The sequence below is a fragment of the Leptodactylus fuscus genome, chromosome 1, assembly GCF_031893055.1.
Source record: "Leptodactylus fuscus isolate aLepFus1 chromosome 1, aLepFus1.hap2, whole genome shotgun sequence".
Classification (NCBI taxonomy): domain Eukaryota; kingdom Metazoa; phylum Chordata; class Amphibia; order Anura; family Leptodactylidae; genus Leptodactylus; species Leptodactylus fuscus.
The window spans coordinates 138,544,323-138,557,161 of NC_134265.1; the positions used below are offsets into that span (position 1 = coordinate 138,544,323).

Below are 12,839 nucleotides of genomic sequence, written 5' to 3' on the forward strand. Positions count from 1 at the left end.
TATAACCCTACGTGTTTCTCCACATAGGGCTTCCTCAACCCTATGCGTTTCGTCACCTCCTGAAGAAGCCCTATGTGGCGAAACGCATAGAGGGGTCTTTGTCTGCATGTCCTCTCCATTGTTCTGGGTCTCTTAACTATTTAAAGCATGGCTGCAGGTAACCCGTGCTTATTTGAGTGTTTATAACTTTGGCTGCATGATTATATATCTGACACTTTTATATATTAGGATATTGTATTTCTTTACATCTTCATGTTTCGTATGCAGGATACTTTTGATAGATTGGTAGATTTGATAGATTGGTTTTAATCTGGATTCCCAATAAATGTATACTTTTATAGAATGTGATTGTGTGATAGAGATTTCCTTCTGACCGATACTTTTTCCAGGTATGTATATCACACCAGCATCTGTTCTCTGTCTTCTGGCGCCAGAAGACAGAAACCTGTCAGACCGTGTCTGGCCATGAGGGTTTTGTGCTATTCGCGGCTAAACCGTTTTTTTTTTAACTGGACAGAAAGTTCTGCATGTCCGACTTTGTGTCCGGTTAAAAAAAAAACTGGTTTCGCTGCGGAGACCACAAAACGCTCACGGCAGGACATTTTCCAAACCCGAAAAGTGCCTGCAGGTTTCCGTCGCCTGTCCAGTTTCGGGCAGGAAACGGAAACCTGAAAACAGAGAGCCGGGCGCAGATGTGAACGAGCCAACCTGTACGATGTAAACATAAATACACTTTCATGCAGCTCTGCCTACAGAAAAAAAGGTTATGGTCTTTGGAAGACGGGAAATGAAGCCGTGAACAAAAATAGCTGCAAATCACATTAGAGAGGCAAAACATAACTGTAAGGGTGAATTCACACTGAGTAAACGCTAGCTTATTCTGAACGTAAAACACGTTCAGAATAAGCGGCGTCTAAAGCAGCTCCATTCATTTCTATGGGAGCGGGGATACGAGCGCTCCCCATAGAAATGAATGGGCTGCTTCTTTCACTCCGTGCAGTCCCATTGAAGTGAATGGGGAGTGCCGGCGTGTACGCTCCGGCATGAGCAGAGCTTGCCGTATACGCCGGCACTCCCCATTCACTTCAATGGGACTGCACGGAGTGAAAGAAGCAGCCCATTCATTTCTATGGGGAGCGCTCGTATCCCTGCTCCCATAGAAATGAATGGAGCTGCTTTAGACGCCGCTTATTCTGAACGTGTTTTACGTTCAGAATAAGCTAGCGTTTACTCAGTGTGAATGCACCCTAAAAGCCGCCAGTCAGGTCACTACTTCTTCTTTCACAAGAGCCTGTGGTAAATGAGAGCGGGAAAGTGGTCGGTTGCTATGGGTGACCTGCACTTTGGCCTAGCCATAGCTCTGTTTGCAGCCACACTGCCGTTTATTAGCTGACGGAACACGCTTTCTAATCTCCGCTTCTACACGTGTAGCTTCTCACTGACAACGTGAACGACAATGCGGATTACATTCTCCAGGAACGCTTGTGCGTCACCTCCATTGTTCGCCGTCACATATGGAAGCTGCAGTGTCGCCTGCGCCCTCTACAGTCCACCAGTAGAACTGCAGCTATGTGACTGCCAATGACGCGACTCCCGGCAAGTGTCAGGCAGTATGGGCGGCTTGGTGACGCGCATCCGGCGAGTATAGGGGAGTGCGCAGTCGTTGCTGAAGACGAGAAGGTGGAGGCCGAGCTTGCCGGCCTGTGAGTGTGTAGGCGGGCAGGTCCATTCGGACCGGGGTTGGAGTCTGGATCCCTCAAAGGACGAGAGGAGGCCGGAAGAGGGCACCGGAGCTGACCAGCCCGAGCCTTCCTCCGGACCGGCGCGTCAGTGTCTTCCCCAGTACCCCTGTGCTAGCCCTGAGGAGAAGGAGGGAGCTGTCCGCTCTGCAGCCTCACCTCCCCCCTGCCCTGTACTGCTGAACCCGGCCTCCCTGTGCCCGGTGCCCCTGCACCCAGTGTCTCCGCAGCCGGTAGCTCTGTGCTCTGTCCATCCTGTACTGGTGGCCACCATAGATATCTCCCCTAACCCAGCTCTGCGGCCAGGGTGCTGCGAGCCAGCCCTGGACTCCGCGGAGTGTGCAGGCGAAAGTCCCCTGATAGTGACCCGGGCATCAGTGGTGACAGGAGCCGGTGGTCATGATGATGAGGGCAAGATGAGCCAGGGCAAGAAGAAGAAGGCAGCCAGCAGTAGGATTATGCTGGTCAAGAGGATCCTCATGAAAGATGGGGCCACGGTGAGTTGTGTGTGTGCTCTGATGGGGCACAATATGGATCATGGCATCACAAAGTCTCCTCTATGTGGTCCATATTTCATTGGACCAGTAATGGGGTCCTGTCAGTTTGATCTTTGGTGATGCCAAGTAGTGGCGCCCTACCTGATGTCCTCGCTGATGTGGATTAATATATCGTCTGGTAACGGCTCAGTCAGGTGATTTATTCATTGATGATGCTTTATATGCCCTTATTATTGACTTATAATCGAGCAGGTAGGGTCAGTGTCTCCTTATTGTTACAATTGCTAAAAGTGGGGTATGGCGAAATAAGTGAGATTTACCCTCAAATCAGGACTGGATAGAAACCAGGTTACCAACATGCCTGGAAATATGCAGCTGGAAACTAACTTGGGCTTGTGACCAGTAATATTTTTGGTTGGCTGCTGACTTGAGCTGTCGCCTGGTATTTACTTGTAGCACAGTATACATGATATTGTCGTACTGCTCACACCCTGCGGCTCACCACATCACACTATTATCATCACACAAGTTGGAGAACTTGTAAGATACTTTGTAGATGTGGTTAGAGTCATTACATTAGTTCCTGAATGTTTGCTTTCTTCCTAAGGGCTTAAGCTCTGCCTTGATGAGTTGGCCATTCTTGTACGGACTACTTTGTTTGCAGCAGACTCCTTAGCCTCAGGTCCTCTCTGGAATGTTGCTTTTTAGAAAATGAAACCCATGAGCAGGAAGGAGATCAGGCTTTCTATTTTCTCCTTTAGACCTTCTCCAGTCTGAGGTCAGTTTTTTGTGACTTTCCCTGAAATAGTGACCAGCGATCACATTAAAGCTGCTGACAGGTGAAGTAAATAACATTGTTTCTTGTAACAGTCTCGCTCTCCGTGTCCGTTTCCCTCTTTGCTGTTGACTGAGTCGAGCTGCAGTACATATGCTTTACTGCTGCTTTGTTAATACATCTGGTCATGGACCTATGACTTGGGAGAAGGGGGGTTCTTCATTTTGGGATCACTTGTGGTTGTACTCTGACCAATCCTATACTTACCACCTATCTAGTGGATAAGTGATAAATTCTTAAGGCTTTTATACCGCTTTTTAAGAATCTGCTGCTTATACCTTGGTGCCATATACCACCGGACACCTTCAGAGGTCTTGTGAAGCTAATGCCTCATTGAGTTACAGCAGTTCAGGCAGCACAAGCAGAGTCTATATAATATTATGCCTGATAACTATACTAAATGTGAAGTTTTGGGATTGGGACCAGTATATTTTGCCTGGAATAACCTGCGCCGTTATTAAGTAAAGCTATTTTCCTGAGAAAAGGTTCGGTGCTGGTATCTGATGTCACTTATATTTTTTTTTTAGTTGTTAGGAAATATACCATGTCACAACACTTATATGAAGTTGTTCTACTGGTAGGGTGTGAGTCCAGTACCTTTGATGTCACTTTAGCTTCAGAATCCAGGGTATGTGACATTGCTTGCAGCTCCTACTTTACTGCATAGCACACTCTATTGTATAGTTTGTATCTCGGGGCAGAGCTTGTTCTATAAAGGAAACTGACGTAGGAAACTATGATTGATGTTGTTACGTTGTTTTTTTTCTGGAACTCACAATTAGGAACAAAGTACCTCATTTGTGACTTAGGGTATGTTCACACATCAGTATGCCATCAGTCCGTTTGAATTCAGTTTGAGACTAAAAACGGACTGATGCACGTACTGATTGTATACGGACACCTTTTTATGCTGATAGCAAACGCTGTCCGTCCCCTAGAGGACAGATAAGGGGATTAAAAGTAGCAATTGTAAACGGAGTAGAGATAAGGACATATAATAAATGTCAGTGTACTCCTTATCTTTACTTTGTTTACAATTTTCTACTTTTAATCCCCTTATCTGTCCTCTAGGGGACGACAGCGTTTGCTATCCGCATAAAAAGGTGTCCGTATACAATCAGTATGTGCATCAGTCCGTTTTTAGTCTCAAACTGAATTCAAACGGACTGATGGCATACTGATGTGTGAACATACCCTTAGGCAACATTCATGTTGCCGCCATTTAAGTCTGTTCTGATCTGTCATGGGATCAGAGCAACGGACTGAAACAACGGCAGAATGATGGATGCAGATGGAGTTCCCTCTGTCTGCATTTGTCTTCATTCCCTGCAATATGTTTTCTTCCTTGTATGTTCACTTTTGTACATACCTGCCAGACTTTTTTTCTGTTAGAAAAGTAAACAAATAAGACATCTTGTTTTTAACATTACAGTGAATAAAGATGGATGTAGAGGCAATGTGCACCGTTTGCATTAGTCATTCTGTCGGCATTGAAATCATGATAGGATTGTGAACTTTCAGCAGATATTTCAGTAATGTCACAGCAAACTGCTACCCTGCTTTAGTGCTTACCTTAGCCTACTGATGGGCACTGATATAACTAAGCCGCAGCGTCATAACTTCCCAGGATGGTGGCTGTGTCTCTACTTCAGATGTGCCGAAAACGTTCAGTGCAGAGGCAGATACAGGACTCCAATAGCAAGCTTCTCTAAAGCCCTAGAGTGATGCAGTGTTTCATTAGGCCATATTCACAAGACTGTGATCAGGCCGAGAATTATGGTTCATGTGTTAGACGCATTTTCTGACCCAGTACAGCTTGTATGAACAGGACTTGTATAGCATTGTGCTGATCTTGTTAGCTGGTGAACGCCAGACTTTACATTGCTTTACAAATTATTACGCAAATTATATTTTCCTCTCATTTTCCTAAATGATCGATGAAAATGACTGTGTAATGTTCACATTTTTAACCTTTAGAGTATAAATCGCATTTTAATGGACAAACCTCCCAGTGGAAACGTATTTTTTTCTCAAATAAAAAAAAAAAAAATCAAAATTCACTGTTCCAAATTATGCTCAACAGAGTAAACATGTTTTATAGTTGAGAGAACTCTGACATTACTGAAACTTCTCAGTCGTGTAACAAATCACATCTGCCATTACGAAGAGCAAGTATCCAGCCTATAGGCTTTCTACATGGATCTGAAGAAGGGGTGGAGCGTCCTGTGTGACTCCTAAAACCCCGAAACGCATCATCTGTTCAAAATAAATACTCACCTTTTCTATTATTATCCCGAGTGAGCGCGTTTTATTATTGGTATATCCAATATCCTTGCATTACGTTTTATAGTTGGTGAAAAATTGAAGATGGTCTTGTTTGAAACCTGTGGAATGTCTTTCTTAGGCTGAGGCCCTGTGTTGCAGAAACACAACTTTTTTTCTTTGTTGCAGATTTTGCTGCGGTTTCTGTGAGCCCAAGCCAGGAGTGGATTGAGCAGCAGGAAGAAGTATAAGGACTTCATATATATCTCCCATTCCTGTTGTAACCATTCTTGTTTTTTGCGGAAAAAAAATGCATCAAAATCTGCATGCAACGTTTTTGTAAGCCCAAGGTCAAGAGGGGATTAAAGGTTTTCTATCATTAGAATCCCTTTTTGAATTAAGACCACATCGGAATAGCCTAAACATAGGCTATTCTTCTCCTACCTTTATTATTCTGATCCGCACCGCCATTCCCGTGTTTTTTCTCCGTATGCAAATGAGCCTTCAGAAAGCACAGGGGGTGTCCCCTGTGCTGTCCGAAGACTCTCCAGCGATGCCTCTGTCTTCTTCTCCCAATCGTCTCTTCACCGCGTCATCGGCTGCACCTTCAGCTGGCAGAGCCGACTGCGCATATCAGTTCGGCCATTTTCCTGTGGTCGAACGGACGCTTTTTTTTTTTTTTCTTTTTTCTTCCCCTGCAGCACTTCTTTGCTGTAGCCAGGGCTCTGGCTTTAAATTAAACCAATTCATTATTTTTAATTATACAATTATTGTTGTAGTATAATTAGACGGATAATTTGTTACATATTTACTTTCATTGGAGTTCAGCCTCTAGCTTTTTAATGAATAAGAATCTCTTTACTGCTTCTACAGCCCTAAATTACAGCAGCCCATTCATCCAGAGTCCAGATCTCTAACAAATCACAACTTACATGACTGCAGGAAACAAATGACTGTAGGCCATGCACCAGACATAACACAGTGAGGGGAACTTACTAACTTATCTACACCACTTTTCTGACATAGTTGTAAAGAGGCACCACATTTTTTGTATCCTGTTCACCACTTTTTATGAAAGGGGACAGAGACTGTGGAGGGTAGGAGAGTGGGATTCCTTGGCCCAACAAATTTACTATAACTCATATTAGAAAGCTGGTATGAGTTATCTATGTCCGTTCCTGACTGGTGCAGATCTCTGTTTTGGCAAACTATAGTGTGGTTGAATTTAGTTTGCCAGTTTTAAAGGGAGTTTGTCAGAAGTAAACTGGATATAAATCAGGGCTGGGCGATTGTGACCTAAATGAAGATCACATTTAGTTGAATGTTTTATCTGGAATATGTTTAATGAATGATTACTTTAAAGGGGTATTCCCATCACGCTTGTTCACCAACCTGTAGGTTGTGTGCTCTCTTCACTTCCTGGTTTTCTCTGCTCATTGGTGGGTGGGGGTTTCACTTGCTTTGCTGTTTCACAGTATGAAGCTGATGTAGAGGCTGATGTCGCAGAGCTGGATTTGAGTCAGTTTGTAATACATATAGAGGAACAGACTCCCTATCTCAGCCCTTATCAGCCAAATTCAATTAAACCAACTGATAAGTGGAAGAGCAGGAGATAAGAGCTCAGAAATCCCGAAGCTCTCACCTCCCCCCCCCCCCCCCTCCCCTATCTGAGGTGCTCCATTACTTGTCTGTGGCAGAGACATGCACAACTCAGAGCTGCTCCCAGCACTCAGCCTCTCCCTCCCCCCTGAGAGTAGGCATCTACATCACTTGGGGACTGAGCAGATAAGCCCAAGGTCTGGGCCCCTGGTCATAGAAATGCATGTAAACAAGTGAATAAATTAAGATAGCGGCCAAACAAAGCAGTTTTGATAAAGCAATGTGTCTTATATCCACATAAACTAGCAGTATAGATAGGATCCTTGTTATGGGACAACCCCTTTAAGAAAGTCCGTATTCTCGTTGCATGTGCAAATGAGAAATAATGAGAAATAAAAATACTTTGCTTGGTAATGTAGAGATGAGACCAGAACCCAGGCAATAATATAATAACCCAGGCAATTATATATATATATATATATATATATATATATATATATATATATATATATAAATGTAATTGATGGGAACCTCTTAATGGACAATATTAACCATTCAGTAATGTACAGTATGATTTTGTGTTTCTAAATGCTTGTGTTTTTTTTTTTTTTTTTTTTTTTGGGGGGGGGGGTGTATTACAAGAAAATGTTGTATACAGATGTACTGATGTGAAATAGTTTGTTTTTGTTATGTAGAAGAGATTGCGGGTTACTATGAGGAAGTGCTGGCAATAATAATTACTTTCACCTCCGGGATGTCTTCTTTGTTTTGTTCACAGTGAATTTAGGCTACAGAAATCTAAACAGAACCTTGGGACATTCTTCAGGTGATAAGTAATTGCTGTTGCTATGCAAGCGCTTTTCCATAATAACCTTGTGTCTCTGCCAAGACAGGTATACTGCAGAGTAACATGCACTTAGCAGACACTGAAAGAAAATATCCTCCAGACTGGAATTTCTTTACAGTTGTATCAAAGGTACACATGAATGTAATAAATTCTCCACATGTATGGAAGAAGAGACCTATGGATCTAGAAGTGTTTCTTCCTTTTCTAGTTGAGGACTTTCCTGATTTTTTTTTTTTTATTTCATATAAAATAGCATCTTTTCTTGAAGGGCTGTTCCTTTGTTATGCCTCCTGAATATTTATGAAAAATTTAAAGGGATTATCTCATGTAAAGAAAACTGCAGGACCTTTGCTTGAGTGAAGCCAGGCTGGATGTGAGTGGGACTGGTGGTGGACATCTCTCTTACTGAAGTGATTGGGAGTAATGTCCACAACCAGTCTCGCCCACATTCATGCAGCTGGACAAAGGTCCTGCTGTTTTCTTTATTTGGGATAACCCCTTTAATGACCTTGTATTCTTCTCATTGTCAAAAGGTCATGCTCATACATGGGGTGACTTCGGATCCGATTGACCAATGTAAAATTATGTCCCCCATCCCATAGCTGATAACACCCAGCTGTCAAGTCATTCTTACACTTTGTGGGGAAGGTAGCTCATTAGAAGCAGTGGTGTGGACCCAACCAGTCAGAGGCAGGGACACAAATCTTGCAGCAAAGTGGTTTATTTAGGGAAAACAGCAAAATAAATAAACCTTTACATAAGGCACAAAAATGAGCAAAATAAAATACAGCCTTAACTTCAGGCAAAATAATGTCAAACCAAAATCCTGCTCATCTGAGCACTAACTAATCAGAAAATACTAACTGTACATGTGGCTTACTACCAGCCACACAAATCAACCAAATAAAACACTGTATCACAAGGCTCTCAGTGTCAGGACACACCCTGCTATGTCCTCTCCTCCCAGGATCTGCCCTGAAGTGCAGGCTCTGCAGCCAGTAACAAGCCTCAGGACCCACACCTGGGGCTGAAGACTACTCCAGACCTGCCCTGGACCACACATAGGTCAGGAATCTGGGCCTGATATAGCGGGACTCCAGCACATTCCCTTTCACCTTCTCACAACTTTTAAAGCAAAGATGCTCCAGAATTACTATTCCATGTAGAATACAAGTATTTATATGTTAGACTTGTCATAAGTGATCAAATGTCCTTTTTATCGCAGGGATTCCTGCAGCATGTCAGTTTATTGCTGTGGGTGTCCTCCATAAACTACAAACTTTGCAATGCTAAGTCTGAAAGCTGTGAAAGGTCTGTAGAGAGGCACTGACAAAAACCACCTGATTTAGGCTGAGGCCCCACATTGCAGAAATGCAGCTGCCTTGTCTGTTGCAGATTTTGCTGCAGTTTTTTAAGCCAAAGCCAGGAGTGGATTGAGTAGAATGGACAAGTATAAGAGCATCGTATACATTTCCCATTCCTTTTGTCCTTCTTGTCTTTGGCTCAAAAAAACGCAGCAAAATCTGCAACCAAAAAAGCTGCGTTTCCACAACGTGAGGCCTCAGCCTTCGGGTGATTTTTGCCTCATTTTGCAGTGGAAAACTCTGTGCTGTGTGTGTGGCTAAAGGGGCCATCCCGAAGAAAGTCATCCTCTGCCCACAAGTAGGGAATAACTCATCCACTGGTTGGAAATCCTCTGATCCTGACCCCTCTGAGTCTAGAGTCCTCCATTTAAATGGAATGGCAGTCACACAAGCATTGCCGCCTCATTCATCTCTTCAAGACTGGCCGGAATAGCTGAGCAGTGTTCTTGTTTTTTTTGTTTTTTTTTTTGGTGGTATAACTGCTTTTAAAGAACACTTCAACAGATGCCTATATGCTTCTGCTGACAGCCATACAAACTGTAGTTCAGATGGGCAGAGTTGCAGTCAGAAGGAACTCTGGATCACTTGTTGCTTTTACAAGCTGTGCCACTCAATGAATCCCTCTAGATGCAAATGTGCTGCACCCCTAAAAGAAGCTCACAGTCACATGTGGTTGTCATCCTGCCTCAAGGGTAAGCATAACCTGAAACATCTTTTAACGTGTCACTAAGACTTGTCAGAAGACATCAGAGGGATTCTGTATCCTGTAACCCCCGCACTCCACACCTAACCAGTCGCTAAATTCAAGAATGTGGTCAGTGCAGTCGGGTCCCTTGTTCTTAAATTTGGTGACCCAATAACTTGAACATCTCACTGAGCAGCTACGTTTATTGTGGCACATCTAGTCCTAGTGTTTCGGGGGGGGGGGGGGTACTTTGACAGAAGTATCACAGAAATATGTTGGTGTTAAATAAATAGATAGTAGTACATCATTAAACATAGGTTGTTTTACAGGTTTCTTGGCACGAGGGGAGGGGTGAAGCACTGCTGCTATTTTAGAATTCAGGTCACCCCTTTTCCTTTCCATTCCTCATAAACCAGCAGGAGGCTTGTTATTGTCACATTCGTCACCTGACTCTTATGTGCAAGTTGAATTTTGCATTGTTGTCTAATGTATTATATATCATAAGTGATATTAAATAGGTATAAAAATGTTATGGGGATAATACCTTTATTGGCTAACAAAAAACGCTATTTTCAGTTTTTGAATTGTAGAGATCCCTTTGTCATATTAACAAAAAGAAACCCAGCCTGATGAAGGAGCCTCTGATCTCTGAAAACCTGCAAATACCTCTAATGGCAAACCAGAAAAATATCATTTGCTTAACAGTAAATGAATTTTATTTTGCTATATATTTTTTCTCCCTAACATGATACTACACTTTTTTTCATGTATGTTATTACAAGCTGGATCTTTTGTTTATTCTTGTATAAACCAGGGCCCACGTGGGAACATACACTAATTGTTACTTAATCCTGACATAAAAATAGAACTAGAAGTCATTTCATAAGTACAGGTTAATACTAGTTAAGCCTGGCTAATGCGTCTGTATTGTGTGTGGTGAAATGGCTACATAGCTAAATATGATTGTATGAATCTATTGTAGGCTGACTGTAGTTGTAGTACACCTTAGAAAATTCCACAAAAAATTGAAGGCTGGAAAAAAAAAAAATCCTGTCATGTTATATAGGGCTGGACTCACCCCTCCCAACTTATGGGGGAAAAGGCAATAATTTTATGCATTTGTTCAAGCTGGATTTAAGGGTACTGGGCTGGTTTCTAACCTGAGTCACGTTATGTCTCCGTTCCTTCCATTCTCTCTTTCTCTAGTTACTTGTGCTGTGGGTGCTGGTTCTAATCACGTGACCACTTTTGGCCAAATGATTAACCCTTGCTACAAGTCAGCATACTAAAGGTTAACGTTAGACTGCCTCCAGCTGGGAAGTGTTCAGTGATCGTAGCTTTTCCCAGTCCTGTCATTGGGATACTTTACAAGAAAAGTTAGTAGAACATCAAAGGTTACAGTAGAATGCACCTGGGTCAGTGTTCTATACCCATCCCTGCCTAAGCATGCCCCAGCCCTGATCCTCACATATGATGGGAACTGTAGAACTGTAATATTCCAGTCAGAGGTCTGTTTAAGGGTGCGTTTACACGGAGGAAGTTGGCGCTGATTCTGGCGCGGACCCCGCGTCAGAATCAGTGCTGGGAAAAAAAAGGGCTCTGTGGATTCCGCGGCTGATTCACGACAGCACCCTCCGAGCTAGGCCCATTCATTTGGGCCTACTCCAGAGCAAGAAGCCGTGACGGTCACGGCAGGCACATTTTGGTCCTATTCTAATGTGGCTTCCCGGGTCAAAATCGGGACCAAAATACGCGGTCCTAGCCCCGTGTGAGCTAGCCCAAAGACGTCAATGGGAGTTTTTTTTTTTTCTTTTTTCAGCACTGATTCTGACATGGGGTCCGCGCCAGAATCAGTGCCAACTTCTTCCGTGTGAATGCACCCTAACTGAAGTCTAAACAGAATTCTTATACACAGAGTTTCTGCTTGACCCTGGCATTTTGTTCCTCCACCAAAATGTCTCAAGATTAATAAATCTCTTGTGGCCAAACAGCTGCCATGTAGAGATTTGGAATAACTGGGTTGTCTTCATCTTATTTTAAGAAGCATGATATGTTTGTGGGGAAGTGGGGCACCAAGGAGCATTACATTGGGCAAGGGGGCATTAAGGTGCTTTATATGGTGGGTGGAGACATTAAGAAGCATTATACTGTGAGTGAGGATATTAATACCTTCCCGTCGCAAGCATTTTTCGTTTTAAAGGGGTTGGCCACTTTCAGACCAATATTGACATACAAATGTACAATGAAAAGATATACAAATTTCCAATATACTTTCTGTATCAATTTTCCATTTTTTTGTGGTAAAATTAGGGGTCTCTGCTTATATTCGGGGTCGGCTTATACTCGAGTATATACGGCATGTCAAAGAACCCCCACAGCCCTAGGAGGAATACCACCACACTAAATATCATGAATTATGTCGCAGCAGATTATTCAAGTTATAACAAATCTGTGTATTATAAAATGTAATAATGAGATGCAGGGAAGTTGGTGATATCACATAATATAAAAAAGCCACTAGATTTGTCAGGATAATACTGAAAAAAGAAAAACTCATTACTGCAATTAAAAACTGGGCATGTCTTCAGCAAAAAGGGCAGTGTGAACCCATCCTAACTAGATGGAACAACTTACAGCTGGTCCTGTAGAAAATGGGCTGTATGGTTTCTCAGTGGTTGGCATAATTGCCATGCAGCACTGGGCTTGTGGCTTTCATTATAACCACGGACAAAATCTCAATGGGGAAGTTTTGTTAAGACTGGAGTTTTTTACACTAGTCTTTAATTAAGGGCCCGACAAGCATAAGGCATGCATCATTTATCAAGAGGATTCTGTTAGTTTGGAAGCTATATTGTGAGCCCCAATGGCTGTCCCTGTGCAGTGTTGCTGAGTATGTCGGTGCTGAATTAAAGATTAGTAGAGTGTTTTAGGAACTCAAGAAAGATAGAAGTTACCACATGATGATCACAGTCTTAAAGGGGTTTTCCCTACTCTCCCGCTCACCAACTTGC

General features: G+C 42.9%; 1 protein-coding gene across 1 annotated transcript in view; it reads left to right on the forward strand.

Annotated features, from left to right (window-relative positions):
• The first annotated feature begins 1,648 nt into the window (after positions 1–1,648).
• Positions 1,649–12,839, forward strand: part of LOC142208571 (hippocampus abundant transcript 1 protein-like) — a 63,293-nt gene continuing 52,102 nt past the window's right edge. Inside the window, exon 1 of the mRNA XM_075277177.1 lies at positions 1,649–2,236. Within this exon, the coding sequence (XP_075133278.1) occupies positions 2,156–2,236 (81 nt within the window). The 5' untranslated portion in view covers positions 1,649–2,155. The remainder of the gene's footprint in view (positions 2,237–12,839) is intronic.